The 21575-nt window shown below is 46.1% G+C and overlaps 1 protein-coding gene across 2 annotated transcripts in view; it reads left to right on the forward strand.

Annotated features, from left to right (window-relative positions):
* The window catches only part of M1AP (meiosis 1 associated protein), a 35078-nt gene extending 15412 nt beyond the window's left edge, over positions 1 to 19666 (forward strand). The window contains exons 4-10 of one of the 2 annotated variants that reach the window (XM_055701026.1): positions 4032 to 4209; positions 13301 to 13579; positions 14960 to 15110; positions 16298 to 16439; positions 17007 to 17213; positions 18075 to 18230; positions 18505 to 19666. In XM_055701026.1, coding sequence (XP_055557001.1) covers positions 4032 to 4209; positions 13301 to 13579; positions 14960 to 15110; positions 16298 to 16439; positions 17007 to 17213; positions 18075 to 18230; positions 18505 to 18645 — 1254 coding nt within the window. In that variant the 3' untranslated portion in view covers positions 18646 to 19666. The remainder of the gene's footprint in view (positions 1 to 4031; positions 4210 to 13300; positions 13580 to 14959; positions 15111 to 16297; positions 16440 to 17006; positions 17214 to 18074; positions 18231 to 18504) is intronic. The other variant, XM_055701027.1, reaches the window with a different exon arrangement.
* The last annotated feature ends 1909 nt before the right edge of the window (positions 19667 to 21575 follow it).

Consider the following 21575-nt stretch of genomic DNA (forward strand, 5'->3'; position numbering starts at 1 on the left):
TAGACCACATGTGGTGACCAAGTACTTAACACCTCCCACAAGCATTTTCTATTCACTGTGAAGAGAAGTAGCAATTCTGTTTCTGTGATACTTTAAAGCATTAGTGGAACATGGCACAGGTTTGCCGTAAGAGCTGGTAGATGCCTCATCCCTGGAAACATTCAAGGCCAGGCTGGACGGGGCTCTGAGCAACCTGGTCAAGTGGAAGTTGTCCCTGCTCATTCATTGCAGGAGGGTTGGACTAGATGATCCTTCAAGGTCCTGTCCAACCCAAAGCATTTTGTGATTAGAAAACATTAGGAGAGGTATTTCTGCATTGAACTATAAGGCACAAGCAAGGGAAAATAAGCCCTACTTCATCAAATTTTTGTAATTCTCTAGTTCCATCTCTTTTTCAATGGGGTGAATGTCAGGTTCTACCAATACAATTTCTTCCTTCTGTTTCAAGAGCTTCATACCTTAGTTAAGTGCTCTCATAAATCAGTTGATTCCAGTTAAGATTTAATGTAAGACTTATCTGAAGTGTTTGTTGTTCATCAATATTTAATGCTTTGTATGTTGTTGTGGTGCATTAACGCACCACAAAGCTTTCCACATGTTTCCATCCATGTGGAAGAGACTATTCCGGAGCTGCATGCTGGGAACATGCAGCCACTGCTGTGGGCAGCGGAACAGCCTGGCACATGCCTGCTTCGGCTCAGTGGGAAGGGGCAGGAAAGTCAGGGCAGGACTATGAAGGGCAGCAGGGTGAAAAAACATAGTATATTAGAAGCTGTCGATGAAGTACACTTACATGTGAGCTAGCAGAAAGGCAAGTGCATAGGGAGGCATTGTGGTGGTATTTAGAAGTACAGTTTCTCTAGCGTGAGACCACGATAGCCAGTATTTATAGCACATGAGCACCACTGGTAATTTGCTTGTGCAAATGAGATGCGGTCTTCAGGCAAATTTCCTAACAGTTAAACAGCAAAGAGGCAAGAATATTCCTAGCTGACTAGTAAGCGCAGGAGGCAGACTTTGTTACAACTTGCAATCATTTAAAAACAAGTATCTGTTAAAGGTATTGGAAATGCGTACTCCTTTGAGATCCTGACTTCAGAGCAGAAAAACCACCAGCGTCAGTGAAGCTAAACCTCAGCAGCAGCTGCAGGGCAGGAAGTGTGGTTGATCTGCAATAGGATGAAAAGCATTTTTCCGGTCACCAGTAGCCTGTTTTTTGTCAGATTAGGAAGTATAATGGCATTAAGGGATTATATCTAGAAAGTGTGGTAAAACTAAGGGAAGTCACAGTAGCTACCTCAATTTTTGTATGTGGTAAAATACTTCTCCTGGTCTCTGACCAGCACGTGCTAGTGTGACTCAAGTGGTGAAAAGGATAAATTGGAGGTGATACGCTACAGGTGTAATGCAGCTATGGTTTTGGTGAAATAAAGGTGCATCAGCATAGCAAATGCTCTGTCTATAGCACTGCAAAAGGTAATTATATATTTTAGACAGTTCAGCTACCCGCAGTTCGAGAACAGTCCCTCTTAGCCTTTTTCATTAGTTCCTAAAAGGAGCCCATAATAATTTCTTCATTCCCAGTAACTCGGGCAGACACTAGGTCTGAGTTTGGTTGGAGAGGTATACTTCGTTAGGGAAAACGGGCTTGATCTGACATCAGCAAGGCTGCCACAGGTCTGTGCCCCCAGGCCCAACCAGCTGTGAGGCTGAGAATGTATTCCCAGCAGGCAGATGCATACAGAGCATATGTATATAACACATATATACATGCGTGCTGGTCACACAGGTCACAGATAACACACTCTGAGCAGTCACACAGACACGCACTGCACCATTGGCTTCAGCCTGCTCCTCTCTCTGGCTGAGCAGGATGGAGATCCACTACCTGTTATATATATATATATACACACAGAGCTCTCTCTCCCTATGTACAGCATGGATGCCTCCAGCAGCTGGGCTCAGACACAGTCTGCCCAGTGGCTGCTCCTGGATCCCCGTCTGCCCAGAGGCTGGCATCTGGGCATCCCCGTCCCCAAGGCTGCAGCCCCACTCCAGCCGCAGCTGCCAGGACTCCCCTGGTCCCTCTGAGGGCCAGCTGCTCCACGGTCTCACCCTCAGAGACCCCCGTGCTCCCAGGCCGTTTGCCTGTTCCCCAGCTGGCCCACGCTGAGCTTGGCTAGCGATGGCGGGCTCACTCGCCCTTGCTCCAGCCGCTGCCCCGCAGCCACACGGGCCCCTGCCCCGCAGCTCCAGCCGCTGTGCTGAGACACCCCCACACCCCCCACGCACAGCGGGGAGCCCTGCCCCGGCACAGGACTGGGAAGGGGGTTGGGAAGGAGCTGGGATGGGCTGTGGCCATCGGGGCCGGGCCTGGCCGGGCGGGCGGACTGACCAGCCAACTGTTCACACGGGAACCGGCTGCTCGTAGACCCTCACTCCTCAATTTCCCCATGTAGTTCCTTCCCAGACCACCCACCTCCATCCCTGTGGCCACTTGGGTTCCTCCCCTAAACATCCCGCCATAAGCCCTGTGCAATCCCAAACCGCTCTTCCCCTGCATCCTGTAGGTGTCCCCTGCCCCTGGGTGGCAACCCCCACCCCCCACCCCCACCCTGGTCAGAAGGGCGTTTGACTCTCCCTGGTGGCCCTCACACCTGGAGAGGGGCTCTCTGGGGACAGCCCAGGCCATGGCCCGCAGGTGCCCTCCCTCCAAGCCCCTGATGTGGTTGCCCGGTGCCCCTCGGGGCTGGGGCAGGGGGGCTGTGGTGGGCTGAGGGCACTGGCCGGGACAGGGCGTTATCCGGGCTCTTCTGCCTGTCTCTGCATCTCTGCTCTCCTTTGGGGGTGTGCAGGTGAGCTTCCATCACATAGCCTAAAGGTGCCTGTGAAATTAAGGTATAGTAGTATAGGAAATGCTCTCTATAGCTGTGTAAAAAAGATAATAGCATCTTCAGATGGTGCTGCCCCCCCCCCCCAGCCCCGCTCCCCATCAAGAACAGTTTCTGTTACCCGTGTTTGTCAGTTCATAAAGGAGATCACAATTACTGCTTCATCCCCAGTACCTCATAGATAAACACTAAGAGTAGATCTGGATGGAGAAGGTATACTCCCTGCCCACTGCACTCCTTCCACCGCCCCCTCAAAAGCCCCCATCCCTAACCCCTGAGCTGGCACTCTGTTGGCATTGTTAATATCTTTGTAGTGGAACTCATTTGTGAAGGCCTACTATTAAGTTTCCCCACATACTCCCTACAGGACACTTGTTAGGAGCCTTACCTAAAGTGCACCTTGTCCTTCATTTCGGGTTATTAACTAGTCCTTCAGAGCAATGCGCAGGTGTACCGAGAAGACTCAGTACTTCACCATTCACCAAGTATCAGGGCAAGGTCAAAACTTGAAAGTTTCTCACCTAACTACCCTCTCAGGGTAGCAGCTGGTGTCAGACCTGCCTGGCATGTTTCTAGAAACTGTTGCTGATTGTCAGTAATGAAGAAACTCTTTGCAGTCACTCACTCAGCATTACATCAAAACCAGGAGGTGGGAGTCACATCTACCATTGCTCTCTTAATAAACACCTTTATGGTAGACTATATACTCCTTTTAAGAAAAAGGCAATTCCCATTCAGCCTTCAGGTAAGGCCACATTTAGTCTGCTTGAACTACAGTTGATGCAGGGATGGGAAGCCCCGGGCACAGTCTTTCCTACGCACACAGCCCCACTAGCCCCCAGTGCTAAGCACAAACCACAGCAGCTGTGGATCGTTCCATCTTCTTCCAGCAGCGGCACAGAGTCCGTTGGTGTTCCTGCAGCAAACCTCTCAATCATTTTGTATTGGCTTAAATGCAAGCCAAAGCTCAAAAAAAAAAAATGCTTTCAGATCTGCTTTTGAATTGATGAGATAACTTTAGGGAGATTTCTCTCCTCTCTCCGTAGTGGGACTTGGCTATTCAAACAGACTGGGCACCGTGACCTGTCAAGAGGGGGTTAGGGTAGAGGCAGCTGTTGCACACTCTGATTTGTGTTTCAGATCACAATTTTGACTAGCCAGTCCAGCAAAGAAATGGTAAAGCAGCTGGAAAAGAAGTTAAAAGAAATAGACCTTGTGAGTTTACGAAGAATACAGGTCATTGAGGTTTTGAAGAGAGACTTTCTGGAGCCTGAGGATGCGGAACAGTGCATGCCAGCAGAAGAGCCCAGCAGCAATGGTGAGTGTAAGACAGACAGGCTGCTCAGGGAAGTTACTGCATAGAAAAACAGAGTTGATGGAGGTAACACACTCTCAGACACACATATACTGCTGAACATCACCCTGGGCAATTGACAGGCTGATCAAAAGGTCCTCAGTGCAGGCAGAGGCAACCAGAATCCTTGAAGCAGGTAGATGGGGGAGAGGGAAGGAGAGGCAGGCAGAGGGAAAGAGGAGAGGCAGGCAGGCCATTTACAGTGTCAATGATCCCACAGAGATAACCCCCCTCCTCAACTCAGGATGTCCTTTTACAAGATGCTTGATTTCTAGGCAGTTGTTTGCCTTTAGTCCCAGACCATATATTGCACAGTGCTAGGAAGACTTACTTTCTCAGACCAAGCCAGGTACTTTGTTGATTAGCTGGTTTTTTGTCTCTGATATCATTCATTGCTTAGCTGCTGCTTCTTTTCCCAATTCTTAGGGCAGTTTTCCTTGAGCTCTTAAGATTGTGCTTCAGTAACCATTAGCTGCATATTAGCAAGTTCTTTATAGCCCTAGAGCCTCTGTTTTCCAATCCAGGTCTCCATTTAAAGGCCTTTACTGCTGACACTTCAACTGCCCATCAACAAGACAACCTGGTACAAAGCTCTGGTTCACGCAGCAAGTTCTCACAATGAGTTAATAGCAAGCTTAAAAACCTGAGTCCTGCTACCTTGCAAAGTTAGTGTGAGACCTGTTAATAGCAATGACAATATTGTTTTTACTGAGTGACAAGCAACGTTGGATGTTGTTGCCTTGCCTGCCTTTAGCTGTTCTTTCTAGTTGCAGTAGCAAGCTTCTGGTCAAATGGTAGAGTAGGGGCTGGGAATGTTTAGGTGGATCGCAGAATCCCTTTTGCCCTGTCCCTCACACACCTGGCTGCATGCTTCATTAGTGAAAGAGCAAGTATGCCTCAGGCCCTGAATATTATTTTTCCTGACAGTTCTCAGCAGCGACAATTTAAGATGTAGTAATGAGAAATTCAGAAACGGAAATTCCTGTTAGCTCCTGGTTTTGAGCCTTTTTGTTTCAAAGCAAAAGGTGCTGAGCAGACTGTAAATAAACTGGCCAGATGGTGATCAAAAGTCGAGTACCACAGCCATTCAGTGGTGGAAGCCTGTACATTGCAGTGCTGCTGTAACTGCAACTTTCATTTCTGTATTTCGTTTTACCTGACTTTCCAATCTGCTCAGTTATTTCAGCTCTTTCTTGAGGCTGGTAAAATGAATAACTAAACAGCAAGAATTTATGCAGGTTTTCTCCCATCTGCAGCACAGCACTGACTCGGTGTGTCTTGCTGCAGACACTGGCTGCTCTCCCTGCTGCCTCCCATCCCACTCATCTGGTGGCAGACCAAAGCAAACACCAAATTGTATCATCAAGCACTTAGAGGTATGTCAACCCTTTTACTAACCATTAAAAGCTTCCTGCCCTGAAGGGGCAGTCTCCCTCAGTGAGATATATCTGGTTATTCTGGACTCTGAAAACAGAGGCCTCAAGGAGAGTTGCCATCTCTGCAGGTAAAACTGCTTGGCCAGAGGAAGGGAGCGTCTTCTCTTTCTGACCAGCACCCTTACCATTAACACTGGGAACAGTGAGTCCTGAGGAGGAGAATCAAGCTTCTTGCACTCTGATGTGATTTTAGAATTAATTTAATATGCCAAAACCAAGTTTGGGGTTGTTACAAAAACTGTGGAAGGAACCTCAGCTCCAAGGCTGAGGTACTCTTTTAAAAAAGCACCAATCTTGTCCATATGGGAAGAGGGCAGTCTTTTGGGTGGCTACAAGGGCTGGCTTCTTGGGTGAGGAGGAGTATTGTCAGGACTTTGCATTGAGCTGGTGCTGCACAGAACCCTGTGGGGAAGCCTTGGAAAACCAGACACCACAGAACAGGGGATGTTGTGTCCCTCTTGGTCACAAGACTGCTTCAGAGCATGCTAAACCCCACTATATTGTTTTTAAAAATGAAGTTGTGTAGTCCTTTCACCCAGTAGATGAAATGAAAACATAAATAAGGACATAAAAGCCATTGAAAGTTCAGATTATGAGTTTCTGTTTTTCTGAGTCTTCTATTTATTTGCTCTCCAAGAGGAGCACGATGGAATGGATAGCCCAAATAATTTACAAAGGGAGCCCAACTGACTTATGAAGAGGATTTTTCACCAGTTGGAGCACCTTTCCTCTGTTTCTGCAACAAAAATTCACTGTATTAGAAAAAAAATACAGTAAAGAACACTGAAGTTGCAAGATCCAGCATGCAGGAAGTGTAAGAATTAGTGCTGTGTTTGACTGCAGCCCGTCCCCCACTACAGAACAAACATTGTGATGCAGCACTTAATTATGAGATTCATCCCACTGTGGATATTTCTTCCATTAGTTTGTTTAGTGGCTGTTTGAAGCTACTTACATTTTTAATATCCAGAGCATTGCTGTGACATTGCATCCTGAATTTATATTTGTAGCACAATGAAAAATCGTCTGTTTTTAAATCCTCTGCCTGAAAAATTCATTTTGTGCCATCTCCATCTCAGCTTATTGGAAGCAAATGACAGCTTCCAATTTACTTTTTCCATTATTATTATATATAGCTCTATCACAGAGCTCAGAGACCTTAAAATGTTGTGAATCTGATTAGCCTGAAAAATTTTAATCTGTTTGCAATGGCTTAGGTAAATTGTTCTCAAAATTTCTTCTGACCTGCTCTAGGGCTTTAATGTTAGATTGCTAGTCTGAGCTCTTTTCTTGGTTGGTCCTATTCTCCACTTTTTGAGGTTTTAACAGTTAGAAGCCTCCATGTGTACCAATGGGAGTGGAAATATTTCCTGACTGGGTTTCATGAAAAGTCTTTGTACCATTGTAGGTTTCTGTCTCTTTGCTGTTCCAGCTGCTGGACCTCATGTCTGCTTTGTAAGGACCTGTTAGCTGTGTCCTGCTAGCCAAACTTCCTCGAAGTTCTTTCATCTCACTGTCCCAGATTTTCAGAAGGGATGGTTTAAATCTGGTCCCCAAATCAGGAACTGTCCTGCCCAATGCACCTTTTGACCAGACCACACATTGATTTTTTTCATCCAGCTGTGCTGGGTATTACTTTCAAAACAGCCTTCCTGTCGGGCAGGAGTGCTGGTGGGAGGCAGCTGTTACTGGCATCTCTCCCCTTTCTCTTGGATGGACATTTCTTGTGTGTGAAGGGGCTGAGCACCTCCGTATCTGGCTTCTGACATTCTGCTTCTCCAGAACCCTCTGTTAAAACATACTTAAAATCAATGCTTTGTTTCTCTCCTGACTTAATATCCATGACTCCTCATTTCAAGAAGGAGAGCACGAACATGTTTTCCTAGATCTACCTGTCTTTCATAAATGCATCCACCGTCTATCTGTAATGACCAACCTGGACCTTGGGTAGACCAGAATGGTCTGTTTGGTGTTTCACCTTTCTTTCCCAGTTAGATTGGATGCATTAATCTTTTCTTTTTTACAGACTGCATGTCATATTTCCTCTGGGAGATAACTCTCTTGGCCATTACTGGAGTAATGGATTTTTGTTCTGTCTTGTAAATACTGATGGACATTAAGAATGCAACTGAATTTTACTGCCTTCATAACATGGGTATACAGTTTTATTAGATTTCTGAATCAAGCCCCCGGTTTCTGCAGAATCGAGAACCTTTAGAAAGGCATCTAGTTTTAAGGTAAAGAAATAAGGTGGAGAAGTCTGTTACAGATCAGCAGCAGCCACCCATTAGCATGAATGCCAAGTCTGGAAGCAATAGAAATGTGGACTGACTCTTAACAATGAGGAGCTGTAGCTCATGATTATTACTAGATTATTTTTTTTCACCCAAGGACCCAAGTTTTGTTACTGGCAGACTCCTTGAAAGGAAAGTAACAGATAATTACTCAGGTGTAACATCAGTGCAGTCAGGCAGTTCTTTTGCATGCAACAGTAGCGCTGAGTTTTATCCTCTCCAAACCTCAAAAACAAGTTTGTCATTTCTTTCACTATGTGTGGTTACACTATTTAAGGTGACATGAAAGTGAAATTTTAAGCACAGTTTGCAAAAATGTTTACAATATGGGTTAGGTAGTGGTGAACATCATATGAGTATTTAAACCAAACTATTAATTTAGTGACCTTCAAAATGGCACAGACTAAATATATTAAGGGGGGGGAAAAAGAAAAAACTTACTGGAAATCCCATGCAGGTTGTGGGATTTCCAAGAATGGCAGTTGCTGAAACATGGCATGAGTGAATAGGAAACAAAGCTTTGTCTTTATTACATTTTAATAGCACACAGCATACCTCTTCTAAATGACATTTTGAAAAGCATCACAAAAACTTGCTTTCAAAATGGAAGAAGCATCACAGCAGCTTCCTACATGAACTGAAAACATTTACTGGACAATCTGCTTCACGAAAGAAACTTGCAACAGCTAACAAAATTGTTTCAGTAAATATAGCAAGAGATGTTGTATTGCTTGAGAACTACTGCCGTGGTGTGATAGGGAAAAACAGTCCCACGCTCTCTGATGCTTATAACACAGTTGTTGTTTTAAGACTTTGATAACAAAACTGAGATTATTGAACATATATACCTGTATATAAAAGCAGGAAAACACAGGAAAACAGTTAAATTAAGGATTAAGAAGTTGGGAACTGTGATTCTATGATTGTATGTTTAGATCTTCTGTGATCTTCTAAACATAGAAAATCACTGGAATAAATGCAATTTTTTTTCCCTTTTTTATATATAAGGGTGTTTGGAAGCTCTGAGACTTGGTTAACAATTATGTTTTGGTATTCAGGGCATACTGGAATAAAAGAAGTTGGCAAAATTTCCAGGAGCAACTAAAACTATAATTTCGTGTACTGTACGAGCCGTTGTTATTGAAAGAAACAGTATTACCTACCTCCCCTCCATTCCATTCTTCCATCAAAACTGTTCGATATCAGGAAACAGGTCTGGGCTCACGCTGCCATGGGAAAAGAAACAGTGAGCCTGTTTTCACTTAACTTGCAAATCTGTGCTGTAGGGTCTGTCATCTCTTTTTGTCTTTAAAGAAATCCTGTCGATCTGCTTGATCGACATCAAACCTGTGTTGAGATAACAGCTGTTGGAATTAAATACTTAGCTTTTCTCCATCCTCCTGCCCCAACCCTCTAAGGAATTTTGGAAGTGAAATTTAGGCACATAAGACAAATTCTTAGTGAACGTGAGGAAAACACAGAGTTTGGGGCACGTTTGTGCAGTCGTTCCCTGTCTGTGAAGCAGTTACCTTTGGCAAATGTCATACACAGAAACAGCCTTGTGTAAACTGGGCTTGTTAACTATCTGGTCCAGGCTACAGGTTTCCATTTATGCAAGAAAAAGATACCTATAGTGTTGAATATGCTGCTGAGCGTCATGTTCAAGACACACACTCACATTGGGGAAGGCACAAACAGTCTGGGGGTTTAGACATTAGGGAGGCAGCAGCTGTGACACTTGGCTCAGGCTTTCAGTGGGACGTCACTTGATTATCTTGCCAGATAAAATGGACTTGTATTTCATGATTTCCAGACACTTTAATGGAGAATTCTGTGAGAAGCTTGCTTTCTCTTCTTAGACCTCTATGGAGTATATGGTATTACCCTGTTTCTTTCTTTTGGATCTTCTGTTGGACTGCAAGACCTTCAAGGTTCAGGTATCTCGTTGCCTTGCTTGTACTGCAGCTACTGCAGTGAGACCCTAATCCATTGCCAGGGTGCTGCACTGTGAATTAATGTTATCTGTGTTATTTTACTGCCACATAGTACTAGACTATGAAGTGCTTCTTCCAATGCCAGGAAGATGCACAGATGCAAAATCTGCATCCTGAGAAAGCACATGATTTTTCAGCTCACCCAGAAAATTTCCTCTCTCTTTTACCATGGGGAGGGGGAACCCTGTAAAACATTCAATTACAATTTTGTGTGGTACTGAAAGAAGGAAGGCAGGATCAGGATATCCTCTCATAGGCTCATTTCCAGGTTAATGCAGCTAGAAAAGACTCCAATATTTTGAAGCCTCGCAGCTGGCAAGTCTGACAATATCTTTGAACGTACTAAGACCAGCCTGCCATGAATGAAAAGTGCTTGCTGTTTTCTTCACAAGAGCAGCCTCCCTGGGAGAGTGCATTTCCAGACAAAGACCATGTGATGAGCAACAAGGATTGCTTTTTCAAAACTGTAAAGCAGCTCCTCTGTGGCACAGAGAGTAAATCTGCAGTGTTTTTTTATTGATAAAACATTAGGGCTTGCCAGACTGCAGACTGGAGCCGAGATCATGACATAAGTCCCATAAAGAGAGCACAGCATACAGCATTTGTGATGTGTGGGAATAGCGTGTGGGAGTAACTGATAAGATACAGTGGACTGGCTCTAATTGATAACATGAGAATTATTATTATCTCATTCGTGCCCCTACCCCATTACAAACACATTCAGCATTACCATACCATTTGCTAATGAAGATTTATATTTGTATGTGATATAGATACTGTCCCTATCTATTTCTGGTTTGGGAAAACACAAAACAGGCAGTGAAGATAAAGCACTAATACATTTTTTTATGCATATAATCCATCTTCTGCAAGTCTCAGGAACCTTTTTCTATATGCACTCTGCAGATTGCTGACCAATAAATGGCTCTGCATATCTGCTATCCAGGAATTTTACAACTCATTGCACAATAGGTACCAACATCCCAACCTGTTCTTCCTAAAAATGGACAGCAATGAATGCAGTGAATTTCTTTTTACAATTGCCATGTATTGCAACTTGAGATATATAAGTGGCTACGTACCTATTACAGAAGAGAAACCAAAAAAACAGGAAAACGTTTACTAAGGAAAGGACTAAAACATTTAGCAGCCCCAAAACTCTGTCTCTCAAAACACAGATAATTCCCCTTGTCACCTGTGTATAGACTGTTTTTCAAAGTAAATTACATGGATTTCCTGGTGCTTTGTCTTCTGAACTATTAATGCCATCTTCAGTGCACATCCCAGAGACAAACGTTAAGTGTAAAAAAAGCAGAGAGTGCCTCACAGCTGAAACACATCCATCATGGTCTCCAGGTGCATCAGTGCATTCTGCAGGGAAAGGAGAGCAAGACTCACAGCATCAGGGCAGGTGGCTGACAGAGGTAATAGCTCTGTTGATGAAGAGCAGTCTCCAGAGAGAAGCAGGATATTGCCTTCCACCAGAGTATCCTCCAGCATTGTTTTGTGGGGGAGAAACTTATTCCCATAAGCACCAGAGAAGGCTGGGGTAAGGAATGTGTTAAGTGTTAAGATACATTTTTAAAAGCTGCTACAAAACTGAGAGAATAATCAGTTTACTGTACAGATTTGGGAAGAACTAAAAAAAAAAAAGGAATGAAATGTCCTTGCAGCCCAGGACACTCAGACTGGATATTAAGAAGAAAAGGCTTTCAGCAGCAAGGACAGTGTGGAGGACCTCTGGTTGTAAGTAGATGTTGATTCCGCTTTGCTGCAGAGGCATGACCTACATGATCTCAGTGCCTTCTTCAAGGCTGGAAGGTGGAGGCAATAAGAAACCATGTCCTCCTGCAATGGACGTACTACAAAAAGTGTGTTTGCAAGTTGCAGCCCATTTGAAGGATTACAGTCATTATATTAGCCCTAGATTATTTGCCCTGTAGAGGGAGATTAATGAATTTCTGCCTTCCCCCCCCCCCGTCCAGTATAGGAGCAGAAGCATAGTGACATTTTTTGCAAACTATAAATATTAATGCATAAAGAAAAGATTTCTCATTGCAGGTGGATGTAGCACTGTATTTCAGTCCCCAGCTGGCCTGGTAAACACACTGGGTGAAAAAAAGGCTGTTTCTGCTACGTATTCATCTTCTCAGAATACCTGTTTCACATCTTGGCTGTATGGTGACCCTATGAATGCTGCCAGGCTATCTGTTCCTTCTGTGCTTACAAATGGGTGTATTACATGTCTTACACATTTTTCAAATTGTTCATCACATTCTTTTTTTTTTTTTTTCACTTTTACCTATAGATTTTTTTAAATTAAATTACTTAATCTGCTAGACTTTATGCTAGCTTCTCATTTGGATGTACCTTTGAGGTATTTGGGGTGATTTGGGTTCTGGCTTTTCTGCAGGGGTTTAACCTTGTTTGTGACCTTCCTAACTCTGCTGTCCAGCCTGTGCTTCTCCATTCCTAAATGTTGTAGCTAGATCATATACATTTGCTCTGCACCTCCAACGTGGTAGCTTAAGTACTTGCTATGTCTTTGCAAACATATTGACTTTTTCCTTTTAGTTTCTTTTTAAAAAATCTCTAAATTTTATGCATTTTACTTATTTGAAATAAAATGTAATGGCCCTGGGTAGTTTTACTGTTGTATCTGCAAGGATGTTCTACTGTGGGATTGCTGTGTTACCAACCAGCACTTCCATGGTAACGTGTTGAAACACTTACTCTGTGTTGATCAGGTCCAGGACAAGTTTTGCTTCTGCTCTTCTCAGGTCTGTGACTAGCTGCTCCTTTAAGCACGTGTTGAGGGTGTTTAGTAATTTAGTCTTGCAGCCATATTGCGAAGGAACATTTATCTTTTCCATCACTACTACAAAATTTCCCTTCACTATAGCAGTTTAGTTTTGCAGTCTCTGATTTCTCATAGCATCACGTGTCCAGTGTCCCTTGTTCAGGGAAAAGGAGGAAATGGTTTAACGTTGTGAGAAGAGTCTCTGAGGCTGGTGCTAAGGTGACCACAGCACAGGATGGTTTGCATCAGTCACAACTAGTCCTCTGAAGACAGTAGTAGCCAGTCCACACACCCCTTTGATGAGAAAGGTGTTGGTGTAGCCTGTGGAGCAGCTCACCTTCCAGCAATGTCCTTTTAAGAGGGCTGGCATCACAGTGCTCTGCTGTGGTTTGCATGGTAATGGCTTCTGGAGCACTTCTTCTGTGAAAGCACTTGAGAGGCTAGGAAGGTATAGTGTAGTGGAAAATGCAAAAAGAGTGTTCTTTTCCATGGCTGAAAATATCCGTGCTTTTTCACCTTTTTTTCCTGCAGATGTTGCAATCCTGGGAATGGACATCGATGTGCAAACCATAGAGGACAACGTCATCAGCTTGGAGATGCTGTTTAAAACATGGCTACATGACTATGGCACAGAGAGAGAACACCTCCATCTCCTCCTTCCGTCAGGAGGCTTCAGCCGTGCCACTGCACCCAGGACCACCCTAAGTATTTCATTTTCTCTTCCACTCTGCAGGGAGCTCCCACATCCCACAGCCTTAAAGATTACCCAGGCCTGTCCTATGGGCATGTTCTCTCACGTCCCTCACCCAAGTAAGGTCTCTGAGTGACTCTGAAAGCTCTCTGAAGTTTCTGTTGTCTCGGGTTGAGAGGGGCTATTTGCTTAGAATACTTCTAGGTTGCTGCTATGTCCTGTGGCTGCTGATGCTATAATTTGTTTCCATTCCGCAGCCAAAATGAGCCTTGAGGTGTGTGTGAATTTAGAGCTACTTGGTCAAGGTAAAAGGGGCCTTACATACTGAGAGCCAAGGCATTCTGGCTCAGTTGTGTAGCCCTAAAAACTGTGTTCCTTGTGTTCAGTGCTAAAAGTCTGTGCCAGAGCTGCCCTTAAATAAAGGCAGTCTTACAAAGAGATTGGCTTGTATTTATATCTGTAGATATAGCGCTAAAGTAGCTAATGTTCTGGCTGGAGCTGCTAGCAGTTATAATAATGCATGGGGAAAATTTATAAGGAATATCTATTTTTTTTCCTTTACTGGTCTAAGTCCAAATCCCTGATCCATCCTCGGGTGAGCACTGAAAACACCCAACAGCTACAGCAGACATAGATGTTTCCCATAAGTTGTTAACTGCGTTGTCAGCATTGCACTGCCATGAGAATCTGCACGTGTAATTCTGGCAATTCCCTTTCCATGCCTCTCCAATACGGTACTATATCCCACTCCAGTAGGGTACTCATGCACAGCTTCCCATTGCCATTACAGCAGAAGCACACTTGTTTTCTTCTGGTGATCCACAGGCCAGTTCCAGACTGGAAGCAAGCCTCAGAGAGTTGCTGGTGGCTTCTGCAGATATGCTCCACAGCAAGCAGATCAGAAAGCCTGGTGTGACTTTTAATTTATGTAGTAGCTACCATAACAGCCTCCATACCAGCACAGGCAATTATATTTTGTTAAAGGTGGATTTTCCTTCATTGTAACGCTGAATTTCATACCTAATGCATTGTCTTATTATAGCTAGCAAGACCAAGTTACACTGCAGTCACGTTTTTTCACTCAAGAAATGTGTAGAAGGCCAGAGAAATTGTATGCAGCTATATTTCATGTTATACCAGAGCTGGTGTCAGTGGCGTGCAGGGTTTCTACACAAACACAGGTAGAACAGCTGCCCAGAAATGTGTGACCCTGAACCCAGTGTGGCATTGGGAAATGAGCTGCTGCTCCCTCTACAGCTGCAGCTGGCCGCTGGTTGCCAAGACTGGAACTTGCCTGCCCAGTTACCAGTCAATCGTTGTTTCGTTACCATGCCAAGTGTGTGGTGTTTCCCCTGGTGTGTAAAACGGGGGCTTTAGTGTTGTTCTTCCCTCAACAGCTGTTGCCAGAAAACATTACCTTAGTGTTTTTAAGTGCTTTGAACATGTCATGTGCTAAACGTTGCCATTTCCAGCAATCTAACCCAACCTTCTTCTCCTAGTGTGCCTGAAATGCGATTTGCAGGAGAGATTGCTCGACCCAGCTCTACTTTCTGGGACAGCTGATGGCACCATGAGGGCGGTAGATCTGAATTCACCCTGCCAGATGGCAGCCTGGCCAGCCACAGTGCTGTACAAACTCCAGGTTGTAAAGTAAGTGTCGTTACATGCTTTGCACTTGGTAACTGGAAGGCTGGTATAATAGCAGCCTTCACTCTTTCTGTGCAATTTCAGCTAGGACCTAGCAGCATCACCATAAAGTGCTGGGGGACTCGGTGCTAGCAAGTGAAATTCTGATGTAAGATACCCTTAACCCCGTTGCTCTTAGTGTCATGGAACAGCACATCCCGCAGATGCAGACAGGAGTGCAGAGTCAAAGATGGTGTTCCCATGACACTAGCACTTTATGAGTGTAATACTGTAGGTGTTACTAATGCAACAGTTGTTTCCCTCCAGTGTGAAGTTCTGCAGATTGCAGCCATTGGTCCATATATAATTTGCTGTTCTCTCGCTACCCGATGAGGCCATAGCAATTAACTGGGTGTCAGAGCCTGAGCTAACTAGTAGTAAAAAAGCAAGCAAAGCCTCATAGCACTGTGTGACTTCACATAGGAATTTTTTCATTTTCCTCTCAGCAGCCTATGGCTGGTAAGCACAGAGCGTAACAAGAAGAGTGATGCTCTCTGGTGTCTTTTCTGAGGGTTATTTATAGGAAAAATTTTGTGTAGTTTCTGAACTATACAGTTGCTCTTAAAATTATTCTCATCCTGTCAGTAGCTGAAGAGCACTCGGTAATTGTTCATAAATGGCTCAAGCCACAGCACTGAAGCTAATTTATATGCCCCGTCACAAAGCACAGTGTGCTATGGGCAGGCAATGTCAAGCACTGTGAGGTCTGTAGTGGTGTTTGTGGTGTGGTATTGGATCTGTGTGGGAGTAGAGCACGTGTCAGTTTACGTGAAAGATAACCACGATCCAGTAAACAGCAGTTAGGAAGACATGTAATTGCCTGGGTGAGGTATTGCCCAAGAGGCCAGATTAACACTGTTTTGTATTAAAAAAAAAAAAAAAAAAGTATGAAGATTGGATTTGCTTCATGGTGTGCTCTTGTCAGTGCAGGTCCAAGGGAATCTGGAAATCAAGAAAGCCTCTTTTCACTGCAGTTGGACTGTTCTGGAAGGTTTCGTAGCGACAGGCCACACCAACACAGACATCAAGTGCTTGTAGCAGTATTGCAGCTGATAAATGTCACAGCCACTTGAGCTAGTCATCTCCTGGTAGAGTTGTCTTGCTGGTCTCATGTTGGCTGTGCTTCGCTAACGTGAGCTGTGTATTTGCAGGGCTCTGAAGTCTGAAGGGGTCTGCGAGTCTGTACTGTACGGTCTGCCCTTCATCATCAAGCCCACAACCTGCTGGCAGCTTGACTGGGATGAACTGGAGATAAATCAGCACAGTTTCCATGCTCTATGTCATAGTCTTCTGGTGAGTGTGTGAAAATTGCAGTCTCAGGGGGAGGGCTGGCCATAGAAAGGAATAGTTAGTGCACATCTAATAAAATCTGTCTAGCCTGCCCCAGAGAACATGTTTCAAAAGCTGCAGCTTCATCTCATGGCCCAGAGATGGGCTTGTAAATCCTTCCAGCCAGTGCGTGCACTGGAAAGATGCTACAGCACAACAGACCTTAGAGAAGGCTCTCTTGCCTATCAGAAATCCAGTGTTTGGATCAACAAAGTGCAACAGTCAGGGCTGCAGTTAGATGTACATCTTTTAACTGTGAAAATAATTAACCAAGGCTTTGGATGTGGAGGAATTTCCATTACTGACAAGTTGTAAAGCAAAATTGGATGTTTTTTCTTAAGAATTGTCTTGCATTCAATTAAAAAAAAAAAACCACACACCCCCAACATACTGTCCTCAACCATAATGCAGAATAGTGTTCTTATTCTGACACGTATGAATGTATCTGCCCCTGAAGCCAGCAGCCCCTACAGTGAAAGTGCTGAAGGAAGTGGCCATTGCCCATTGGTCACGTTAACTTTTGCCATTTAGAAAAGGAAGTGGATGCTTTTGGCCAAACGTGAGCCTCAGAATACTAGTCCAAACTGGAACGTAATGGTGCATTCCTACTACATCATTATCCCCTCCGACTCTGCCACTCTACTTGTCAAAGCAGTCGCCATCAGAGAGCTCTTGCTACCATCGACCTTCCCAGCCCTCCTTGCTGAGCAGCCTGAGAGAGTGCATGGCCCCATAGAGGTAAGTCACTGACAGCCTGCACAAATACCTGCAGAAAGGATCCCAGTTGTACAAGCAGGGATCAAAGTAATGATCAGCCTTGATGCACAGGGCGTGCAGCTGCTGCTGAAGATGTAGCCACCTCCCTTATTGCTGGGGAACATGGATCTCCTCTGACTGCAGAGAGAGGTGCTTTAGGCATAAGGTAAAACAATACATAAAAGTGTCTCCGTTTCTTCCAGTAGATTCAGGCTTCTGCATTTCCTATTGTGCATCCATACATTCTTCTCCTGAGTTGCCTGCGTCTGCTTCAGGTGATGCCAGGAGGGGCAGAGCCCTCCCTGTAGGTCTTAGCAGATGAGTAGAGGAGGGAGCAGCTGTGAAAATGCCTAGTGACAGCTGGAATATGATTGAGCACTCCAAAACTTCTTCCCAGCAGTCAATATATCCTACAGCTTTCTTCACGGCCAGCAAATGCCTGTTCTTTGGAGCAATGCTGTGTGTCTGTTGGGGGGAGGGGGAAGAGGAAGAGGCCTTATGAGGCTGAGAGCTGAGGGTGACAGTGCCTAGAAAGGGTGCTCCAGCTTATTGGCTGATTAAGGGCAGGGGGGAGGATAGGACTGCATCCTACAAGTGCTTAAATCCATTAGGACCTGGTTGTAGGTGCCTCTTGTTCCAGACACAGCTAAGGGCGGTCCTTGTGGGGAGCAGCACAGCCAAAGACCCCTTCTCCCGTCACTGTAGGGTGGCACAGAGCATCTGTAAGACTCACCCCTGCAAAAAAAAAGCCCTCAACACTAAAAGCAACAAAAAACCCCAAGCAAACCCCACAGTCTCTAGGGTCATCTCACAGCCACTATGTTCTTTCTTCTGTCTGAGCAGAGTGCCCTGAACAGCTTGGAAGTGGAAGTTGCTTATAACCCCTTGCACCTAAAAAGCAACCTCTACAAATACCTGAAGAGTATGTTGTACAAACCTCTGCACAGACAGCAGGCTCAGCCCAGGGACCAGCGACCAGAGCGGCATCAACCCAAGCAGGTATGTCTCTTGCCTTTGACTAGCCTATAGTCTCTGTTCTGCCCTTCTGGCCTGCTGAAGGGCTGGAGGCAGCTCCCTGACACCCAGCAACACAGGGAAGGCAGCAAATGGCAGGGGCAGTGTCACCTGCAGCTGGCAGAGCAGAGGGACGGGCGCAGCGTAAGCTTGTGCAGTTGAGGAGGGGGCATCTGGCATGTGCAGAGACGGGCAGCGTGCTGCTGGACAAGCCAGCGCCTCCTCCAAGGTGCATTCATACTTTGTCCCTGTATTGCAGCACCAGAGCAGAGCAAAAGCCACGGTGGCACCCCTTCTGATGGCTCCTTCTCCTGCCCAAGTGTTCAGACCACCGGCGGTGAGGAGAGATTCCTGCGAGCGCTCCCTGCTCCCCAAAGAGTATGACGAGTTCCTGCAGTGAACCCCAGGGCACTGCCTGAGCCTGCTCAGGTGCGGTTACCGCTCGGCTGCTTGCCGAGCCTTACGCACGGGGCTGGAAGCAGGCAAGACACTAAACTTGGTCTTGGTCAGACAGGCACTTCCCATTGTTTGTTCCTCCTTGTTGTTTTATGGTTTTGTTAGTCACCACGTCAGTCAGCAGGAAGCCTGCTACTCCAGAGCCCTCTGCCCAGAGACTGAGCTCTCCCCTGCAGCAGCCCTCGTTTCCCACTCTCGTTAGTGCACGCCCCCAGCATGCCTCAGATTTTGATTTCCGAGACGAGGCTAGCCCAGGCCACAAACCACAGACTGATGTCAGCAGGTGCAAAATAGCTACAAGCAGGGCGGTGAGGAAGTCAGAGAGCTAGATAAAGTAGGCAGCAACATCAAGGTGCCCTCATCCTGCAGGAGCAGGCTCAGCAGGGTGTTTGAACAGGCATAAAACCAGGGCTTTTGACTTTAATCTTAAAGCCCAGAGTGCTGTTGTCGTGAGAGCAGCACTACCCGTGATGATGCCAATTTGCTTGCTGCCATAAAGTTTCACTGCCCAGTGCCTCAGTTCATTAAGGGGTTTGTAGCAAGTGCCAAGCCAGCTGCAGCATGCTGGCTGGCTTCTACGCAGTGACAGCTTGCTGCAGCACGGCACCAGTCTCCCTGCCAACTGCTGTTTGGATGCTTCCCTCCATACAGCCTGTCCGTGCCTACAGGGCTGTTCTGCAAGCCAATGCAGCAAGTACTTTTTAGCAGGGTTCAGAAGATGGGGGTGTTGGCCTAGAACTTTCCAGAGAGCTTCTGCCTAGTGCTTGCACAGATGCTCACCTGGTTTTTGGTGCAGATGTAGGACAGCAGCCCCTGCCAGGACAGGAGCTGAGAGCAGCTCAACTGAGCCAAGGTGGCGTGGTCTCACTGGGCTTCCTCGATGCCCAGCACCAGCACAGGTTTGTGTTCCACTTAATTCGTTCTGACAAGCTGTTTCAAAATAAAGTTATCCACCATAACGTGCACTTACTGCCTGTAGTTTATAATGTGTACTGTATGTAGCAATCTCAACACTAACCCGGACCTCCGGATAAACAGCATGCCATGACAAGGGCATGATGAAGATGCCATGCTGCCAGGACTGCTGCAGCAGCAGAGCAGTCACAGCCAGCTCTTTTCCCGGGGATCCCAGCTCGGCTACAGGCTCCGCTGGCTGCCCAGGGCATGGACCTGCTCTTCCTGCACCCTGGCAGCACTCCGTGTCTGGCAGGAGGCTGCATCTCAGGCAGCTGCTGGGGGTAACATGCCAAGGGCAAGTTCCTTGAGGACAGGGCAGACAGCCCTGCAGGCACAGGGATACAAGTTTGTTGGGCTGTGGAAACTGGTGGCAAACCCCTCTGCCTGTCTTTAACAAGCTCACAGCACAAGAACTGGTGAAGAAGGAGCAGCAAAGGGCAGTAATGCATATATAAATGGCCCAGCCTGCGGCATGCAAACCAGTCAGCAATACGAAAATGATAAAATTAGACTTGGGGCAGAAAATGGGGAATTAGCTTGACTGAACTGATGGTGCAGGTAGAAACTACTTTGGCAACCACACCATAAATACCAAACTGGGGTACAAAGTCAACAAAATGCCTCACCGATGGGAAGGAGTAAGCTAACAGCACCTTGTGAGTTATTGCTGAAAGAAGGAAGCTGCTACAGAGGGAACTTGGGAAGAGGGAAAAGGGACTATAAAGGGAAGCCGATCACAACCCCCATGGCAGGGGTTGGGACTGGACAGGCTTTAAGGTCCCTTCCAACCCAAACCATTCCATGATTCTGTGAAGGCGGACAGAAGAAATACTAATCTAGGCAGAGTCTAGAAAGATCATCTCCTGGTTCCAAAGTCAGGGTTCACTGCAGACTTTGGCTTTGGTAACAGGAAGACTGTGACCAGTCAAAGGCTCACTCTGCATTTACCTTATTTCTTGGGCTTTCCCAAAGCATCTGTTACACCCTGAACTGTTGCCAGAAAGGAGGGAAGGTGAAGCATGGAGCAGCAGTCCGAGCAAGATGACAGGTCTGATCCACAACACTGAGCCAGAAAAAAAACCAGACCATCTCTCCTGATCAGCAGAGATTAAGAGCCTTCCCTGCTGCACACACTTCTCTATCATGTGGCAGGGTGCATAAATCAAGCAGGTCACACACAGGAGCATTCCTTCTGTCTTGTGCGCTTATGTCTTAGTTGCAAGTCATCTGGCACAAGAGACAGTATCATTGCTGAAGCAAGAAAAAATAAATATCCTTTCCTCCCAGCCAAGAGGAGTGCAGGGACCGCTGGTCTGGCACAGGTGCTAGGCTGGAGCATTTTCTTCCCTCACTGTCACCCTCTTTGCTGAAAGCTGGGTCAGTCAATTTGCACGTCGGCCGCACTCAGCTCCACAGCACTGAGCACACAGCATGCTGAGCTATGGTGACCAGAGTGATGGAGATGCACACATACCCGTAGCCGTACGGAGGGGAGAGCCCTGGGGCTTCACTCCTGGGAGGCTGCTTTTCATCATTTAAGTCTTGGAACCTCTCACACTGGTGTCACAAGCAAGGATTATGGGCAGGTGGCCCAGGCCCCCCGCTAAGCAATGCCCAGAGCTCTTCTCTGGAACGGGTAGGCAGAACTGCTCTTCAGATGCATACATTGACCCACCAGGGACAGGAATACAAGCGCAGGACCACCCAGCAGCCAACCATGAGGAGCAGATGCCTCCTGCTCATGCCTCTTGTCCCAGGCAGGAACTGCCTCAGATTCCCAAAGCCCCTTAGGCTTTTTCCCTTCTCCTGCAGCAAAAACCCAGTGGGAAAGAGGAGCCAGCACAGAACAGCCACAAATCAGTCCTGGCTACAGCTGTGCTGTATTGTTGCACTACTGAGGATTCCTCCCTGCAGCTT

The sequence above is a fragment of the Falco cherrug genome, chromosome 1 (assembly GCF_023634085.1).
Source record: "Falco cherrug isolate bFalChe1 chromosome 1, bFalChe1.pri, whole genome shotgun sequence".
Taxonomy (NCBI): Eukaryota; Metazoa; Chordata; class Aves; order Falconiformes; family Falconidae; genus Falco; species Falco cherrug.